Source organism: Suncus etruscus, chromosome 16, assembly GCF_024139225.1.
Source record: "Suncus etruscus isolate mSunEtr1 chromosome 16, mSunEtr1.pri.cur, whole genome shotgun sequence".
Classification (NCBI taxonomy): Eukaryota; Metazoa; Chordata; class Mammalia; order Eulipotyphla; family Soricidae; genus Suncus; species Suncus etruscus.
The window spans coordinates 51,529,780-51,551,150 of NC_064863.1; the positions used below are offsets into that span (position 1 = coordinate 51,529,780).

The 21,371-nt window shown below is 30.2% G+C and overlaps 1 protein-coding gene and 1 pseudogene across 1 annotated transcript in view; one reads left to right on the forward strand and one right to left on the reverse strand.

Annotated features, from left to right (window-relative positions):
- Window positions 1-1,119: 1,119 nt before the first annotated feature.
- ADGRL3 (adhesion G protein-coupled receptor L3) overlaps window positions 1,120-21,371 on the forward strand; it is a 558,496-nt gene continuing 538,244 nt past the window's right edge. The window contains exons 1-2 of the mRNA XM_049790056.1: window positions 1,120-1,325; window positions 19,523-19,726. Coding sequence (XP_049646013.1) covers window positions 1,271-1,325; window positions 19,523-19,726 — 259 coding nt within the window. The 5' untranslated portion in view covers window positions 1,120-1,270. The remainder of the gene's footprint in view (window positions 1,326-19,522; window positions 19,727-21,371) is intronic.
- On the reverse strand, window positions 6,963-7,063 carry LOC126033142 (uncharacterized; annotated as a pseudogene).

The window sequence follows — 21,371 nt, forward strand, 5'->3', positions numbered from 1 at the left end:
TATCAGAAGAGAGAGGGGAGAGAGAGAGGAGAGAGAGAGAGAGAGAGAGAGAGAGAGGAGAGAGAGGAGAGAGAAAGGAGAGAGGAGAGAGAGAGAAGAGAGAGAGGACAGAGAGAGGAGAGAGAGTGGAGAGAGAGGAGAGAGAGAGGAGAGAAGAGAGAGAGAGAGAGAGAGAGAAGAGAGAGAGAGGAGAGAAGAGAGAGAGAGAGAGAGAGAGAGAGAGAGAGAGAGAGAGAGAGAGAGAGAGAGAGAGAATGTCTGTCCCAGCAGGTAGGTGTTGTGGGTTGAGAGGGAAATGAGTGACATTGATGGCAGGAAAGTTGCACTGGTGAAGGCTGGTGTGTAGTCTATGATTGAAACCCAACTAAGAAAATTTCTGTAACCATGATGCCTAAATAAAAAAAAATATTGTTACTAAAATGGGAGTGGGAAAGAAGTGCTAAATAAAAAAGTGCATTTGAGGAGCCAGAATGATAGTAGAGCAGGGAACATGATTGTCTTGAATGCAGTGTCTAATCTAAATTTGACCTTTATTATTCCTCATGGTTCCCTGAGCACCACACTAGAAGTAATCCCTGAGCACTGCCAGCTGTGGCCCAAAAAGTCAAAAATGAAAATTGAATTTAATAGAAGCAGACTGGTGGCTGGGAGGGAAATCCAGGGCATTGGCGGAATAGAATAAAGACAAGTAAAGTGATTGTGTTGAAACAGTGGATGCCCAAAACACAAGCATAAATAACTTTGTATTTCATGATGACTAAATAAAACTTTAAAAAAACTATAGAAATAAAATAACGTTATTATGAATTGTTATTAAATCAGGTTTTCAGAAACTTCTTAAAAAAAGGTCTGAATCTATGTATACATATTTATATTAATTTTCCCAATAAATTGAGTTCTCTATTTTGTGTTTGTTCAGTAAACACAATATTTATAAATTCATGATCAATATTCTTTAGGTTATTTACAAAGTTTTATAATACAGTGCCTGTACATATTAAAATGAGAAATTCTGAGAGATATACATATGTTGTGGGCAATAAACTTTTAAAGAATCAAGATAAAAAGATCTTTATTTGACAACCCTTTCTTGGTTGTTTTACAGGATTCGAGTTTGGAATATCGCTGTTTTCTTTTGTTGAGGAATATTTTTTTATTTTGATTTTTTTTAACTCATCAATCTTGAAGTAAAGAAGACAACCAGACACTTTATTTGTTTCTCAGTTGGAGCACTCACCATTGAGGTTTTTTCTCTTCTAAGTACACAACCATGTGGCCATCACAGATACTAGTCTTCATGATGCTCTTAGCACCAATGGTTCATGGTAAGAACTTCAGTTTGATTATTTGTCATGCTAAGTGTTGTCTTACTTCTTTACATTAGACTTCTAAATTTTTGCAATATCATTTTGCTGCTTTTGTCACCTTACATAATATGAACAAATTAAAGGACATAATGTGTTTTTAAGCTACAATAAATGACACTGATTTTGATTTCTTAATGAATCCATTGAACTGTATATATAATCAAAGTCATTGACTTCGTTAAATGACTCTTACATGCTTCTTTGTTCTATCACAATCATAGAAACTTTACTTTCACCTCAAGGAACAATTTTTCTGTTATGCTTTATCTCTCCAGGCAAAATAAAGGCAGAGTATTAAAATAACATAAATATATACAAAGGGTAATTTTATAGGAAATTGCTAGTATATGTAATAATTTTTCAGAACCCCCTTATTTTGATATATTTTTACCAATAAAACATGAGAGCTAATTTATGTACCTTTAAAAGTTTTATAAAAGAATTTATTCAGTAATTATTTGAGATAATTAAATATTTATAATACAGTCTAATATTTAATGACTATCTGTTAAAGTTAACAACTTATTAAATGTATGATATTTTTTCATACATCAAATGTCTTGCACCATAAAAGTATTTTATGATAAAACCCAAAAGTAGGTTGTTAAGAAAGGTTATGCCAATAAAAAAGAAAAGAAGCTTAAAGTTCATTATTGCTGAAAATATTTATTTGTTATAGATCTTAACATCTTATACTTAACACAAGTTTTCTAAAAGAAAAAAATATATTTATATATTGTTGATAATAGTATAGAAAAGGGAACAAGTGTATTGCCACTGCTTATAGGTATCAAAAATAGCTAGGAGCTAAAATGATTTTTTTGCCTCACTTTTGATTTGTAGTTGATTTTGAAAATTTACTGTTTCATCAGTGATGCAATTCTGAATCTACCTGTATTTTTTAAACTTTCAAGATTAATTGTATTCTCTCATTATAAAAAGTGAATAAAATTCTCATTATTAAAAGTGAAAAAATTGTGTTATCACATTTGAAGTTTCTTTGTAATTTTTATGTTGACATAATACATTTAAGTGAAAATCATTTTAAGGATTATTGAAAAAATATAATTAAAATAGGACCATCTAGATTCATAAAATGTAAATTTGTCAAAAGTTTCAAAATAAGGGGCCTGAGATAAGGGGCCTGTGGTAAGGCGGATGCAGAAATGGATTATATCCCTGGCATCCCATATGGTCCCCTGAACCTGCCAGGAGTAATATCTGAGCACAGAGCCAGGAGTAACCCCTGAGCACTTGCAGGTGTGATCAATATTTTTCTATATATTACTTTGATCTTTATATTAATGCTACACTTAAACGTTTGTGTGCCTAGTCATACATAATAATTTATGATGTGGAATGATAAAGTGTATTTAGTTATTAGTATATTTGTGTTTTAGCTATTACACCCATTGGTACTGAGAGTTTATTCTTAACTGTGCTCAGGAGACCACATATGAGTTGCCTGAGGATCAAACGTGGGTATGCTACATGAAAGGCAAGCCCTTTCACTCCTGTAGTATATATTGAGGCCCTGAACTATATGTTTAAGTTTTTATTATATAAATACTGAAAATAATTCTTACAGTTAAAATTTTATGGTACACCCTCATTCATGGGATTATTTTAGTATTAATAGTATAGTAAAGAATTCAGCACAGTGTATTGAAATATAAAGTACCTAAAGCATGTTTATCTTTTTATACTTCCACTTGAATGATTTCATTTTTGTTATAAAAAGAAATTAGCTCAGTGTGAGAACTATTTCATTTGATGTTGATACTTAGTGTGTAAATACAAGTCTTATATTACTTGCAGTCATACAGACAGCACATGGCACAGTTTCTATTACAAAAGTAAGGAATAAACTTAACCTTTTTATAAGAAGGTATGTTAAAAATAGCTTGAGGTCCACAGAAATACAACCTTATACTTATAAACTTTATCCTTATAAAGTTTGTGATATCATTTATAATTTGCATTGGCTTTTTTAAATTTGATGCTAAGAAAATACACGGCACATTTTCCAGCCTTCTCTAGGAAGCATTCTGCTATAATAATATTTCTTTACCTTCAACTTTTGAGAAGCTTGGATTTATTTGTTTTCTTGGTCACACTGAAATAAATATTTTCTGTTAACTCTTTATATATAAATATCTCTTCTCACAAAGCACTCATGGATTTAATGTTTGCTGTCATATTAATACTCATCATAACTAACTACAGTAAAAATATCAAAGTATTCAATGATAAAGGAACTTGAATGGACTGTGTAGCATTTAAGAAAATTAGCTAGGATGTAAGATTAAAAACCAGGTTTCTTGAACTATGATTTTAAAGGCAAGAGTGAATAAATTTCTTCTGATGAACTTTTCTCTATAGAGAATTGTATCTCAGCTTATCCTGTCCAATAGGGAGCTGGAAGATTAGAAATACAGAGCATCTGGCTCTTCTGTGTTCTAGCCACAGACACTATTAGGTTTTGGAATCTTACAGGCCTAGGGATAATGTCCCAGTTTTGCTATCTACTTGTTCTACTACACAGAAACTAATGGTTAATAAAGTTACTAGGTACTAAATACTTGTTCTAATTACTAACATATGCCATGATTTAAAATACATTTTATTCTTCCCACAAGAAGTTACTATTAACAAAATAAACCTTTAATTTTTATTTATAGAAGTGGATGGATATTCATTTCAGGAATAAACTAATGCTAGTATCTAAACAAAATTATTTTTAAATATTACATGTGAAATTTTAGTAGACAATATTAGTGTGCAATCACATCTACTACATGATTATCACTGATGGAAAATGTAATTATCAGTGAAGTATTTTTTTCATGAATTTCATATGGTTGAAATGAGAAACTATAGATCTAATTTTGAATAATGTTAGATTAATTTAATTATTCTTTTGTCACACTATAGGGTCTAGGCAATGTGGTCCTTAACAGAACTAATCAGTATTCTCCCTCTAAATATAAATACTCAATATTTCAAAAAGGAAATGTCTCCAGTTCTGTGTTTATATGTTCATTTTCTATGTCTCTGTCTACATTTGTATATCTATTTCCATTTTCCATGACTGTGCTCCCTTCCTGTACAGATATCAAACTCTTATCTATAATGCTAGGAGATCTACAGAACAAGAGGTGACACTAAATATTATGGTCAAATTTTTGCTGTTAATATAGTAATGTATAAAACAAAAAACTTATTGCTTGTTGTATTTATGTGTTTGGTAGCCAAGAGAAAACATGGATAAAGAGTACAGTAATCCCATTTGGAGTCCATTCTGTCAATGAAGGAATATTCTGTTCTTTGTGGAATCTTCTCTAAAAAGATCTGAATCCACAAGGTGAATTCACCCAAGCCATAATAAGGTATTGGGAATTTAGAACAAAATTGAAGTGGTCAGATATATTAACTATAGATCATATTAATGTTTATTTATAAAATTTCATGATTGTATTGATAGAAAATGTAATGATCGGGGACTGGAGTGATAGCACAGAGGGTAATGTTGGATGTCGCTGATCCAAGTTCTATCACTCCAAGCCAGCCAGGAGCAATCTCTGTGCACAGAGCCATGAATAATCCCAGGTATCAACAGGTGTGAAAAAAAAAAAGAAAAAGAACAAAGAAAGTGATTCTTTCTAATCAAATGATTGGACAATATTGTGAGTAAGAGAAATGGTATATTATGATACTTTTACAGGAAAGCTTTCAGGGTTTTAAAAAATTCTTCATTATAAAATACAAGTGTACTTTTTCGCCTGAAAGTCTGTATGTTTTTTTAAAGCTGTATGTGGTATATCTACATTCAAAGATATGGCAGGCAAATCTGCTCATTTTGTTAAAGAAATTAATTATAATAAGTATTTCCTAGTTACAAAAAAGACCTATGCAATATGATATATTGCATATATTACATTTTCCATTTTTTCAATTTTGTAATAATGCTATTTAATATCAATAGTTAAAATAATATGAACATATTCTAAAGCTTATAGTAAAAATATAAGTTAGCAAATATACATTTAACATCATAATATTTAAATTAAATTCTTTTTTTGTTTTTTGGTTTTTTGAGGGGCTACCTACCCTCAGTGATGCTCGGGGATTACTCCTGGCTATATGCTCAGAAATAGCTTCTGGCTTGGGGGACCATATGGGACGTCAGGAGATTGAACCGCGGTCCAACCTAGGCTAGTGCAGGCAAGGCAGAAGCCTTACTGCTTGCACCACCACTCCGGCCCCTTAAATGAAAATTTTATTATGATGTCAGGTTTTGTGAAAATTCAAACTGCATTATATTTTTGATTAAAATAGTTAATTTTAGAACTAACATATTAGTAAAGTTTATAATATTTAGAGGCTTAGGTATCTATAATATATTCTCTTCATATTATGAGTTTTATGGCCAGATATGATGTCATTATATGATGTCAATATTTCTCATGATAATATAGGTAATCCTTTATTAAATATTCATAGTATATACACTACCTTCTTTGAAATGGATTTTATATGTACCTTATAAGTTACCCTTGTAAAATCTCATAACAAATTATAAATAACAAATGCATTGATAATATATTTGCAAGATAATTTGAAATTATCCCATGCTATGTATGCAGTTTAAAAATTGAAAAAGAAAATGTCTTTTGCTTTCACACTTGAAAACACATTGTATGAATTTTATTTAATAATGATAGTCTAAAAATGCAATTATAAATTTTGAGAGTATTTCTATTACTATTGACTCTAGTAACTATTTGATACATCTGTGAATCATAATTTAGGTTTTAAATATGGGCCTTGGTAAGAAAACATAGCTTTAACTAAGAACCAGTAATATAACTAATATTAATTTGTCAGATTTTTCTTATCTCACATATTTGCAAATAATCGTAAAATGTATGCTTAGTTTTTGAGTTGACATAAAATGCTTTCCTTTACATTTTTAATTTATAAAATTTGTTACAATAAGAGTGGCTTATCAAGCCATATGTTATAAAAATAAAGAACTTAATTTTTTTACCTTTATAAATATTTTTAAAGTGCACATTTTTGTTGAATAAAATTAGGCAGTATATTTGTGACCCTTGAAGTGTCTTATGAAATGAAAGTAAAAGTAATGATAAGAAATTTGATCATTAGTAACTGTATAAATGAATGTTAAAAATAAGTTAGTACAAGCTAGCTAGTTATCATGATAATTTGTTCAAAAAATAACTAGTACTATTGCCAGAATTAATGTCATCTTACTCAGTTATTATTCAAGCATACATATATAATAAAAATAGAAAAGAAATTTAATTTCCTAATAAAATATGGCAGAAACTGTAGAATACATATGAAGAGAACACTGGAATTTCATTGGAAATTACAAAAATGATATAAAATAGGGGTAGGAGTGATAGAAGTGTGGCTAACTTGGGTTTAACTTGTGGATCTACAAATAGTTCTGTGAACCCTACCAGAAGTGATGTCTATCACAAAGCAGAAGTAAGCTCTGAGCATAGCTATTTGTGGTACAAAACACAAACAAAAAATTAAATAGATATAATTTAATATTATAATTTTTTAAATATGAAACGCTTCATGAATTTGTGTGTCATCCTTGCGCAGGGCCATGCTAATCTTCTCTATATTGTTCCAATATATATAATTTAATATTAATATAATTTAATATTATAATATTATAATATAATTCTTTTTTTGTTACTGCTTTCTAATTTACCATTTCTAATAAGGATACCAAGTATAATATAAATATAAAGTATACAAATTATGTTTCAATATAATTTTGTTTTAAAGATCTTCAAAGTATTAATATATTTTTATTCATGTAGTTAATAAAATTATTCTAAGTGTGTATTTAATGTAAATAAGTTTAATGAAAATAATAAACATTTAATAGGTGTGAAAAACTTATTGCTTTCCCCAGTGAACAAAAATATACACTCAAAAATATATCAGTTGATAAAATCTCAAATTTAATAAAATTGCTGTTAAAAATGTGACCTTCAAACCACACAATGTTGCATATTTTAGTTAGAAATTGGAAAGTAGAAATTCTTCAGAAATTCAAATTACGGGCCGGTGAGGTGGCACTAGAGGTAAGGTGTCTGCCTTGCAAGCGCTAGCCAAGAAAAGATCGCAACTGCGATTCGATCCCCCGGTGTCCCATGTGGTCCCCCCAAGCCAGGGGCAATTTCTGAGTGCTTAGCCAGGAGTAACCCCTGAGCATCAAATGGGTGTGGCCCGAAAAAAACAAAAAAAAACAAACAAAAAAAAAGATAAAAAAAAAGAAATTCAAATTAAAGATATAATAAGAGATCAAATTGTGGGGGGTGGGGCACAAGTAGTGTTTCAGATTATTTTAAAATTTCTGGGAAATTTTGGAAATATAAAACAATTTTCATTTTTGAGGATTTTCTTTTTTGCTTTGTTTTGTTTTTGTTTGGAGGTAAAGTGCACACCTGCATGTGTTCAGGACTTACTCCTGGATATGAGCCAAAAGAGAAACCATATGTAGTGCTGGAGATCAAACCATGCAAAGAAAACGCTGTACCTTCTTTACAGTTGGACCATCTCACTGATCACTTTTTTTTTTTTAAGATTTTGGTTCTACTAATTCTGTTGTGGCAAAAGGAGATATGTGTGTGTGTGTGTGTGTGTGTGTGTGTGTGTGTGTGTGTGTATTTTGGGTCACACCGGCAGTGCTCAGGGTTTACTCCTGGCTCCATGCTCAGAAATTGCTCCTGGCAGGCATGGGGGGACCATATAAGATGCCGGGATTCGAACCAATGACCTCCTGCATGAAAGGCAAACGCCTTACCTCATGCTATCTCTCCGGCCCTGTCAAAAGTAGATTTTTAAAATAGCAATGGTTTCTAAATATATTTCTACTTTTCAGATAATATACTAGGACAGACACCCATGCTCATGTTTATATTTATGGGTACTTAATGGAGAGAGAATTCGAGTTCAAAGGAGGTAGCTAGGTATGTATGTATGTATGTATGTATGTATGTATGTATGTATGTATGTATGTATGTATATAGGTAGGTAGGTAGGTAAGTAAGAAGGTAGGTAGGTGCATGGATGGATAGATAGATGATAGATAGAGAAATAGACAGATAGATGATAAATGATAAAGAAAGATAGATGATAGAGATAGATGTTAGAGATAGATGATAGATAGATAGATAGATAGATAGATAGATAGATAGATAGATAGATAGATAGATAGATAGATAGATAGATAGATAGATAGGTAGATAGGTAGATAGAAGATAGATGATAGAGATAGATTAGATAGATAGATAGATAGATAGATAGATAGATAGATAGATAGATAGATAGATAGATAGATAGATAGATAGATAGATAGATAGATAGGTAGATAGGTAGATAGGTAGATAGAAGATAGATGATAGAGATAGATTAGATAGATAGATAGATAGATAGATAGATAGATAGATAGATAGATAGATAGATAGATAGATAGATAGATAGATGATAGATAGATAGATAGATAGATAGATAGATAGATAGATAGATAGATAGATAGATAGATAGATAGATAGATAGATAGATAGATAGATAGATAGATAGATAGATAGATAGATAGATAGATAGATAGATAGATAGATAGATAGATAGATAGATAGATAGATGAGACAGAGAAAATTTGATAGAGCAGAAGGTGCCTTTAAAAGGTGGAGAGTTCTTTTTTAAGTACAGAACATTCTCAGAAACTTAGTAGGGCCAGTAAGATGGTAAAGGATTTCCTAGGTCATTATGAAGACTGTTGCTATTCTACACTATTAGATAAAGCGTTGTAGAGATCCTAAAGGATAACTTCTGTTTTCTTTTCTATTCAATAATACAGTCTCAGAGCCACAGCTTTAAAGGTGATTGAAAATTATGTTATTTTGTGATCAAGGTAAAAGATATTTGAAACAGATTGAAAGTTTTTTTAAACTGGATATAAAACACTTAAAATATATGGAGGACCTATTAAAAAGCTGAAATAAGATACAGTCAAATTATATCAGTGACACAGAATTTGTAGTTCATTGGGTTTTAGGATAGGCATAACAGAATCAAATATAGAATATAATCTTTACTAAAAAACAGTCACACCTATTAGCACACCAGATTTTTATTTTTATGTGTTCTAAATTTATTTTTATCTTTACAGAAATGCCTGTTATAGATATTTTAATATAATGGAATTACATATTTAATTTTTTAGTTTCACATAGTGTAATATATAAAATTATACAATTATACAATCCCTGGTTTATTTCTCTATACTTTTTAATGTTAAGTAATATCAATCTGTGTGGTTTTACCACATTTTTATAATTCGATGAAAATTTTGGCAATTGCTACTTTTTATTATCATGCATAATATTATTGAAATTATGCTCACATGTTTGGTGACTATATTTTACGTTACTTGGGTAAATATACAGGGGTGAAATTTCTGTGTCACATGATTTGCTTTAAAATCTTGAGTATTTGCTAAGTCTTTCCAAGCCTGGAGACACAGTTATGTATTTTAACACAGTAATAGAGAGTTTGGATTACTTCTCATTCATACTTGCTATTGTCTTTTTAGTCAAAATATAGTAAAAACTCTTGCTACTTTATTTGTATTACTCTAATTTAATAGCTTTTTATGTGCTAATTAGATATTTTATATTATGTAATATTTAATATTTATCTCATTTAAAATTTGGTGTTAAATTTAAAACTTTGTTATTATTGATAGCTAGGCTTTTTGTGGAGTATTTTTCAAGAAAAATAGAAGATAACATATTTAAATCATTTTACATTTAAGAATAATGTAGTATAAAAGACTACTAGAATAATTTGTCATAGATTTACCTACTTAACTCTTACTTATTTTAATTTATTTATAATTATATATCATTTTTGATCTCATTATCTTATTTTTCTTTTTATTTACATGTATTATTCTTGTATGCTCGTAAGATCATTAGCCTGGTTTTTAATTATAATGTAGGAATATTTATTGGACAAACATTAAAATATTACTCTCATTATTTATTATATAAGGAATTCTTATACAAAATATCAAGATAATCCTCTGTTTTTTTCTCTTAATTTTAATTTATTTTCCTTAGTAACTAATAAAGGACATTAAGCTAGAGCATGATCTTTATAAATGGTTGTATTTTATTTCTAGCCCGAATTTTTCTTTTAGTTCTAAAACTGTGGCATTTTTTATTTACCTTTATGTATATTTCTCAAAAAATTTTTTTGATTTTTATTTTGATCATAGTGACTTATATATCTTTCACATTAGTATTTTAGGTACATATTGACATTGAATCAGGGGAATACCCACCACCAAATTTGTCTTCCCCCCTTCCCCGTTCCCTTTCTGCAACCCATACCCCCCACCATCACCCCCCAGGCTGCTAGTGTAGGAGGTCCCCTCTTTGTCTAGCTTACTATCAGTGATCATACATCTGTTTGGTCCTGGTGCCCTCCCTTGTTTCTCCCTCTATTTGAGAGGCTAATCTAGATAAATCGAGTTATGTGGCTATGTGAAATTGACTCTTGTTTCCAGAAAGCTATGCCATTTGTCAGGTCTTGCCTTGCATGCTACAAACTAGTGTTCTATCTTTGGACTTGGGACAAATATAATTAACCTGAGCATCACCAGGAGTGATTCCTGTTCCTAATGCTAGGAGTAAGCTCTGAACATACCTTTGTGTGGCCTAGTCCTCCCACCAATTGACTTTAATTTTCATAGGTTTTCTCCAATATATTCTGTACATTACCTCTTTTACCTTATTTTAATGAAGGTAAACAGTTAATCATTTATCAGTCTATTTACTGTATATTAGTATCCTCTGAAAATACTAAAATTACATTTTTAATAATCATATAAAATGATAATTAGAGAGTACATGAGTTTTAGAAGTTTAAGGGTCTGAAAAGCTTAAAATATTTTAATCTAGTGGATTTTTTGAAAAATGTTAACAAGTTTTAGGATATAATAAAGCAAACAATAATCTATGATCTTTATACTTAACTTATCTGTAGATTTAATGAACCATGAAGAAGATGATTAGACTATATTAGACTTGGACTCATATAGAACCCAGAAACTGAAGCTCACAGAATAGCCCACTATACCCTATTGAGAATGATTATTTGTTATTGAATAAAGTAGAAAGACCTCAAGTCTTTAAGTCTAAGTCCAAATTTGTTTTTTCCAAGACATGACCTTAATTAGGATAAGAGTTTCCTTGCTTGTTACAGGGATAATTTAGCCTACTTTGTTAGAGTATAAGAATTAAGTAAATTAAGAATGTAAATGCCTTATACAAAGACTCACATTTAATCCTAGGAGAATGGGGTCATTTAAACATGCTTTAGAAATTTGAATTAAAATAATTATCTGGATAGTAAGCAAAATTTAAAACACACCACTATCTTGGGGTCACTTCCATTCCATAGTGTTTTTCAAAGACTGCATTGTATATTTTTAATCCTCAAATGTGACAGTTTCTTTAATTATGAGTCTACACAATTGTATACACATTTCATCATTATATTCAGGACTCACCCACTGGACTGTAACTAAGTCTTTAATGAGTTACTAATGAACATCTTAAGCTTAGATCAGCATTTACCCCAAAAAAAGTTAATGTTGAAAAGCTATTCAGACTGCAAGCCTTTCACTTTTAATTAGACTGTAAGCCCAATAAAATGTCCTGTTTTCATTGTTATTCCTAGATTTAAAGGAACTGAAATTCTTCAATATGACGGATAGAGTCTCATCTTGATAATATTAAAACTATTTTAATTTCAATGTAAAATTAGTGGACACAAATATGTAGAACTAAATTAAAAATCATTGATAGATTATTGTTTTAAATAAATGTGAAAATAGAAAATATGCAAAATTCCAAATAGCATTTTACAATGATTCATTTTTTTTTCTTGGCTCAAATTTCTTTAAAACAGCTTAATTTTACTTTTGCATTAGTGAATAACAGATGACATGAGAGGAAAAGATCCAAATATGATTAAATCATGTAGATGAAAAAAATCCTCTTTATATTTATAAAAAGAAGGAACAGTCGGCTTTCACACATTTCTACTTCTTGAAAACCTGTTAGAGATACCAGAAAGTAGTAATCAGACACTACTTGAATTAGGTCAGAACACTTCTCTGTAGCTGTTATTAAAAATGCACAATTGTTATGACTGTTTAGCTGTGAACTTATTTTCCCCTTTTTGATAGTAAAGTTGGTTGAAATCATGCAAACCTTCAGTTTTTGTGATTTAGTCACAAAGACAGGTAATAAACAGAATTAAAGATCAGGCTAGAATGAATTTTTTGTTTGTTTTTGCAGGGAATTTTATATACATGTTCTTAAATGGAACCTTTGACATTATTCTCACTGGCTTAGGATAGTAGGAATGAATATATGTGATAGCACAACTATTTTATAGATTATGTGCTGTTAATTGGAGATACATTTGATGTTTCTCTGCAGTTTATAAATAAACACTATGTTGACTTTTAAATGTAGGTAACCATCAATAAGCAACTCTGCATATCACAGAACATAATCATTTTGATATGTAAACATGATTTCTTGTTATCAAGAATAAGGAAGTCATTCTTTTTTATTCTGTGAAGGGTTTACACGAGCAACAATCTTGTTATATCAGAAAAGCAAATTTTTTATTATTTTCAACTATCATTAAAGATCACAGTTAATGATCAATCTAGAATGGAGAAAACAAATTTTAAAAAGTGGATGATCTCTATAAAAACTTGTATGCCCTTTGTCATATCATGTGTAACCTATTTTATGGTAAGAGAAAATTCCCACTCCTGATAAAATTGACGGTATTTTTTAAAGATATAATTTACTATACAGACACATTTTGAAATATAAGTATCTCTTTTAAAGGGGAAAGAATCTTCAAAGATATTATTTTTCAAATAATATATCCTTAAGTTTTATATGTGTTACCAAATTTAAATAAGTTTTATTTTCATCAGAGGAATTATTTCAAGCTAGATAAAATATAATTCTCTCCTCTCTCCCTCATTTTCTCTTTCCTTAATTATTTCCCCCTCTCTCTTTCTTATCTTCTCCCCACATTGTCACCTCCATCTCATTTTTAGTCCACAGCTGGTACTTGGCTCAGTTCTCTTAAATTCTAGGACACCATAAGGAGCCACGGATTGACCCTACACTCTCTCACGTGCATAATCTGTAATACAGCCATCTGATCCATTCCTCTGATAAATGAGACATGCAGTAGACATTTTATTTAATATGAGTTATAATAGTTTTTGGCAGAAATTGATTTTATAAATATCTGTTATTTGGAGTGACCTTACTCTTAGTATATTCATTTCAACAAACATTTGATGTATTTAGATCACAAGATTAGAATCAATACAACTACTGTGATCTATATAATCCCATATTATCCACTTTTACTTTTAGTACTTGTACGATGTCAGATACAAAAGAGAATTTAAAAGCAATATTTTTTTTTATTTTCTATTTTTACCACTAGGATTTAGATGCTCTTCATATTCATAGCTAAACTAGACTCATGATTTTCAAATGTTTCATACAACATTTATAACTTAATTGCTCATCATCTAGCAAACGGTTAGCCATATCATGTTTTTATTTTATTCTAACTTGCCCTGATGTGGAGAAGAGTAAGGAACACAGTCAGAGGGAAAATTACTTGCCCACATGGGGCATCCCAATATTTCATGAAACAATTTGGTCTAGAAAATGAGTCTATTGATTTAAATTGAATAATATCCAGGTATGCCATGAAAGTTGCTTCATAGTACACCAGTGGACAGTTTATCACTGCTGAGACACTTTTTTATAAGAGCAAGATTTGAAATTATTTTTTCTCTGTTAGAACTCCATGTTGTAATTTCTACCTGGTGGCATACTTAGTCGGGTTCTTGAATTGTAACTGTTATGACTATTGTTAAAGATTACTACCTATCCTATAAAGAAATTATGCAGCTGTATGTACACCTTAGGGAGAAATCAGAGATGAAATAATCTTTTTATGTGGCCAAAATGGAGGATCTGGGGGAAAATTGAGCCTTTCAATTTCAAGTATGCAAGGTATAAGGGAGAATAAGTATAAGGAATCACAATTGGAAAACGTGTCTTTGCTTATAAAAGAGAATGAAAGCAACCATTTTTCTTCTTTCTTTCCCATTGAGATATACCTATATAACTTTGTTTTTATCTCATTGTCATTTCACCAAACCTAGCTAGTTAGCTAGCTATCCTCTCAGAGCCCATGTTTATCACTCTTCTACATTGTGGTCTCTCTATCTCTAATTTACTTCTTTTATCAAAGATGAATTATGCATCAATAATTCCTGATACATTTTTAAATCTTCATTTACTTAGCACTTTTTTTAGACTTTTACATAATAACTAAGTGAGCATTTGTAAAAACTAGTAAATCAAAGGTAATATCATTTAAATAAGATAAAAATATAAACACTACCATCAATTTAATAATGCACTGGTATTTGGTATTTCAAATGTTAGAAAAGAAACTCAATTAAAAAAAACCCTTAATCATCTCTTGTAAACTTCTTCCAAAGACATTTTAATTAACTACTGAGCTTCAACCAAATTTGTCAACCTGTGATTAAAATTAGAAGTAAACCAACTAACACAGCATATAGAGAACTGAGCCAGCAAGTTATGTAATAAATTTTTACAAAAAGTTTTCCTTACAGAAAACATCAATTATATTTGCTTACAAAAAGGGAACAATCTTCACATTAGGAGTTATTTTTTAATAATTTTAAAGTACATTAAAATTTTAGACTCTAGAAAAAAATTCTATTAGTTTTAATGTGCAGATGATTGCATGCATAATTAGCAGTTTAACATAGTATTAGATAAGAATATGTAAGGGAGTATTGTTCTAGACAAGAGAGTAATATTATTAAGTAATAATATGTAGTTTGGGTCACAGCTCAATATATTATTTTTAACTGCTAGGCTTAGATTTAGCCAACTGTTAAAAATATATAATAAAATATTACCAAAGCAGAAAATCAAATAACATGTGAGAAACATCCTTAATATATGAAACCTAATTTATTTGTAAGACTGGTAAAAATGTTCTGGCAATGTTTTATTTCTGCAATTTTCTCACTTTAGAGAAGCCGCCTGTTATTTGTTTATATTTCTGTATCACTGTTATGATCAATAGATTTTTGGAGGAAGAATCAGAAATGTTGACTAAATAGTATAGCGACTCATCTAAGTATAATAAGCCAATACAAATATGAAATAGGTGGAAATGTGCTTATTCTATCAACTTAAAATAGTTTACGAATCAGTGTTAAACTCTATAAGTAGTCACATATTTTATATTGATTTAATTATAATGAACCTGAGGGAAGATGAAAAATGCTCATGCTACAGTCACAAATGCTTTCCTCTAAAATGCTCATTAATTTTCCTTTTTATACTTCCTGTGATGCTTTTTCTTGCTTTTCAGTCTTTCTTGCCTCTTTCACAACTATTAGCAATAAATGCAAATGTCTTGATGGCCTTTAGTAAACAGGGCATACATACTTTAGTAAGCAGGACATACATACATTTGAGAGTTTTTTGATATATTTAATGTTGCATACTTTTCTTACAGAAAAGCAGATATAAAATTTAACTAGAAAAATTATGAAGTGATTGGCATTTATTCATGGCATTAACTTTTTTGTTAATTATGATGAGTACATGATACTATCTATCTGTGGTGAAATATAAACAAATTTTAAAGGAGTAATAATACCTTCATAAAATTGATTTTAGTCAGATATGTAATGAAAGATAAGAATTAATTTTCATTTTCTAAGGAAGACTAAACAAAGGAACAAAGTGCATTGACTTTATCTGCACTTTCTGTCCTAGAAGTAAAATTACCTTTGAGATTTCAAACATACATTGGACAGTCTGAAATGTAATCTCAATAGGAATGTGAGAGGAGGATGAGGAGGGTAGCTCTAAACTAAGATTAATGCCAAGGAATTCTGGGATACATTTTCATAAGTAATTTAAAAGAATACTTTCCCCCTTTTGAATCTGGAAAAGAGACACTTGGTATGTAAAGCCTGTCTTGAAATTTCTGAGAAGTACCTCAAAGAAATAAAAAGGAATTGTGTTACTGATGGAAAATATCAAAGTATAGATGTGATGCCAGACTTGCTATTTGAAATAGAATAAATTCTCTAAGGACAGAGCAAGTTTCTCATTATGGCCTCTTCTGTGAAGTTTCAGACCTTGCTAAAGATTGTTCTAAAGGTTATATTGAGTATCATGCAAGTCAAAAATTATTTCTTAACATGAGAGCCCTTGCTTTAAAATTATAAATTAAAATTTTATTTAAATATATTTATTATATAAATCAAATAAACAATTTTCCAGGTGCAATCCAATGATAAAAATGTTTTATTTTAACCAAAAATGATACTGACTCTGTTTCTTATAGGCCTTCTTTATATTTATATGGACAGTTTCTCAGCTTTTGCTTCTCTCAGTCTGACTCTATTTCTTTTAAGATAAAAATGAATTTAAACGAGTCTGAAGTGTAGAATCATATATTACTCCGGTTCTGTACAACACATCAGAGTCTAATTTCCTCCAAGTTAGGAGTTATAGTCTGCTTAACCTCTTGATATTTTGTATCCCTCCCTTTTACCATTTGAAATCACTTTATTCCCTGACCCCATATTACTCTTTGTAGGTCTCCAGACTTCGTTTTATAGTTCTAGTTCAAGCATATTATTTTGTCTTTGTTTTTTAAAGCAGGCATTCTTTAATCTAGACATTATACCATTTTCAACTGATGCTGATTGCAGTATATCCATTGAAAATCAATTGCTATTCTTTCCCTGCTCCAGAAGTTGACCTTTCCTCAAATAATTGATCTCTAGTCGATTAGAAGTTCACTGTTCCCATGCCTATTTCCTGCTGTGTTTTCCCATACTGTATCAGTGTCTAAAACAGAAGCTTTAACTAAACCCTTTAGCATGAGTTATGAAATACATTCTTTTATCTTATTTCAGATCATTCTTCCACTTTTATTGTTTTTTGTGCTATCTCTTGTACAAGTCATGATGGGTTTAGCCTTACTCTCAGCATAAAATGTTCTTGATCGCCTATTTTTGTATGAGTAGCAATTCATAGAGATTTCAGTTCAGGTTTTACACCAAAATTTTAGTCTTCATTTAAAAATCATAAAAATCTATATTTTATCACATATAGATTATTGTATTAAGTTACTATATGTCTCAATTTAAATTTAATAATCTTGTAGCTTATTCCTTTCTGTGGTGTTTTTGTGTTTATTTTTATTTCTGTAACCCACAGCAAAAGGTTTACTATTCATCCTTTTGGCATTAAAAATTTGTCTATCCACTTATATTTTCTCTGAATCCAAATCATAATAGAAGTTTCACTAAAGTAGGTATTTCATTTATATTGTCACTAAGTCACCAGCACTTTGAAAAGGAACTGGTATGTAATAGGAATCTATAAACACTTATTGAATTACTGAACAAATAAATTCATGCTCTACTCTTCACTTCAAATGTCTTTATATATTAACTTGGCTTAGGTAATAACCTTTCAAATTGATTATAACTTAAACATGTAGGATAACATATCTTTATTTTTTATTTTAGTAGAGATAATTTATAATTATATTCATGAAAATATTCATATTTTGGGCAATCAGTACTAAATAAATTTAATTTTACATTTTTGTCTTTAAAAATTGTTTTCTTTGTAGCATTTTTTATTCAAAAAATTAACATAACAATGACTATCAATGTTTTTTGCCTAGATGTTTTAGCAATCATATATTAAGTGTATATAAAAGTTTTTCAGCATAGTATAATTGAAGAATAGATTCAAATAATTGTATTGTTTAATAGATTTCTTGATATATTTAAATTTTTATTTAAGAGTTGTTTCATTTCTTGTATCTGGAAAAAACATGTTTAGTTTATAATATGCAATGGCTTTACATAAAAAATATAGTGCTGTTGTTTAAAATTCCAAAATTACTAGAATGATGATTAAAAATTCTCTTGGATTATTGTTTTTCATAGATTCTCTTCTGCTTATTGGAGTATTATTATTGTGTTTTAAAATGTGCATGTTACCTAATGTTAAAATAATTGTATAGGCAATTTTTTTCTTGTTAAAGTCTTTTTCTTTCTATTAGCAAGAACATCTTCATTATCATTCGTGTTTTACAGTAGAGGCAATTAATTTACAGAAATGTTATTTAATGTATCAACTTACCAGAAAACAGAAATCTTGTACTTAAATAGCTGTGTTTTTCATAGCATATGATGTCTGAATGTTTTGTGGATTTTTTTAAAAATCATTTGTGCTGTTTTTATTGTCTTGGTCTTTCATATTTATTAATTTATGTAATATGTACTTTTTGTCAGTAAATCACTGTTTATATATGGTAAAATGTATGTATACCCTTTTCATCCTAATGTCCAAAGCAGATTTTAATATAGCACTTTTCATAAATGTTAATGGCCTGAAGCACATAAATAATTATAAAACTCTCCAAGTGTAAAACCACACCAAAATAGAAAACTAAAACATTATGAAACTATTTTCACCTATTAACTTTTCAAGCCTTTTTGTATGTAAAAATTTAATTCAGTAAAAAGTATTTTTATTTGTTTAATGTTGATTCTTACCACATACATCAAAATTTTATGAATCTACAATAAAATAAGATATATTTTGAGGTAGTTTACTCTGCTTTCAACAATGGCACCTTATTTTCTAATTGTTACTAGGCATGAGGAGAATTTCTTTTTAACTTACAATAGTGTATAACTAGGATAGAGGTACAGAATGAATATTATATAGTTACACAACTAGTATTATGCCAGGAGATCAGCTCCAGGATGGTGCGGGTGAACTGGGATGGCAAGAGTCTGGGATCTGTGGCTTGCAGTACAGAACAGTCTTGGGCTCATCTGAGGCCAGCCTGAACTGAGCAGAATCTGATGGTCCGCCCTGCGGTCCCCGCAGGTGGCAAGCACAATGAGAGACATCCAGCCCTTGCTGCTCCACTGCGACATGCTGAGCGCAACCCAGGAGGCGCTCTCCCACCCAGACATCTTCTTCAGCAGCCAGCTGCAGAGCGCACTACTGCTCATCGAGGTCAAGGGCCCAGAGGAACTGCCAGAGGAGTTCGTGGTCCAGGTGCCCAAGGAGCACAGATTGCAACCCAAGGTGCGACCAGCTGTGGGGGGCTGGGGAGGCTGAGTAAGGGCTCCAGGGAGGCTCAACACAGGTCTAAAGTCCTTAAGTATTCTCTCTCTCTAGATCAGCTTACAGTGGCTGATTGTTAGTTAGCTATATCCTAGTCTTAGTTTACTAATGCATGTCTGTTCTACCTTATAATTTATCATTATTTCTTGATCAAAATTTAAATATCTTTGCATGAACTCAGGCGATTAAAATTTGCTTTTAGTGGCAATATAATCTACTGTAGACTTTGAATACTTGTAACAGATGTCTTATTTTAGGTTATCTATTTGTTTGAAAATGTCCAATAGTAAAATTTTCTTCCAAGTAAAGAATTTCTAAGTGCAAAAGTTTAGAAGAAATTATGTCTTTCTGTGTAAGGAATTACATCTACTTGTATAAACATAAAGGCTTATAAATAAATAGTAGATACAAAATTCAACCTAAATTTTAAGAAAAGTGTTGAAAGTATAGTGGGTAACATCCAGCTTTGAAACTCTAGTAAAGAATATTGTATATTTGTACATAAATCAATACTTATCTTCTACTCATTACTTTATATTTCATTTTATTATATAGTATACCTTGTTGGGTATTGAATTTTGCTAACTAAGTTACATAAAATTTTCATCTGTTTTTCTTATTTGAGGAAAAAGCCTCAATTTCCCTGAGAAAACATATACAAAATATTTGATAAATTAGATATATCTAACATTACTTGGTATGTGTGTCACAACATGGTAACAGCTAAGAAACATTTTGATAGTGAAATGACAATTATCTAAAAGTCACCTCTCCTATACCATAACTTCTTCAGAGATATAAACATATGAGAAATACTGAAAAGGGAGAATGAAATAGTGCTGTTAACTGAGCTTATCTTATAAACACTATTTTGTTTGTTAAAGAAAAGGTTCTTGCTATGTCTAATATCTAAAGTGAATATCTAAGGTTTAATATCTAAGGGTAATGCACGATAAATCCATTGAAAATTGAAGAGACGTTAAAATTAATCAATCTTTCAATTACATCAGCAGTAGAGTCAATAAAGAATATGGGTAAGTTGACATTCACATTGGTCTTTCATAAATCACAGTGCTAAATCAAAGACTTAGTATTTTTCCTTTTAGAATAGTTTTCTTCTTTGTATTTGTTTCATGGTGAATATAGAACAATGATGATGAAAATTCCTGAACTGAAGTTTAATGCATTATATTAGTCTGCTTTTGACTTCTTTTAAATTTACTTAAAGAAAATATATCACATCGTTGACACAATTGATCATAATACATTTGTTTCAAGAAGAACAAAGACAATTTTTTTAAAAAAAATAGAAAGACTATTGTTTTAAGGATAAGAATTAAAGAAGTACAGTAACGATGGTATTAGAGTGGAAATTGCTGTTTTCATATGCCCAGAAAAAATATGGGAGACATGGAAAGGAAAAGCCTTTGCCTCAATAGAAGGAGACCTTACCTTTGAAGTTTTCTGGCATAAGGCCAACTCTAGGCTCCAGGCATACTAGGTTGTCCAACCCAAGTCATTGTCTGTAGTGCCAACATACTTTTTTTTTTCACACAGTCGCTGTTGTTGGTATCAGGTAACCATAATCATGTTTGTAATCAAGGTG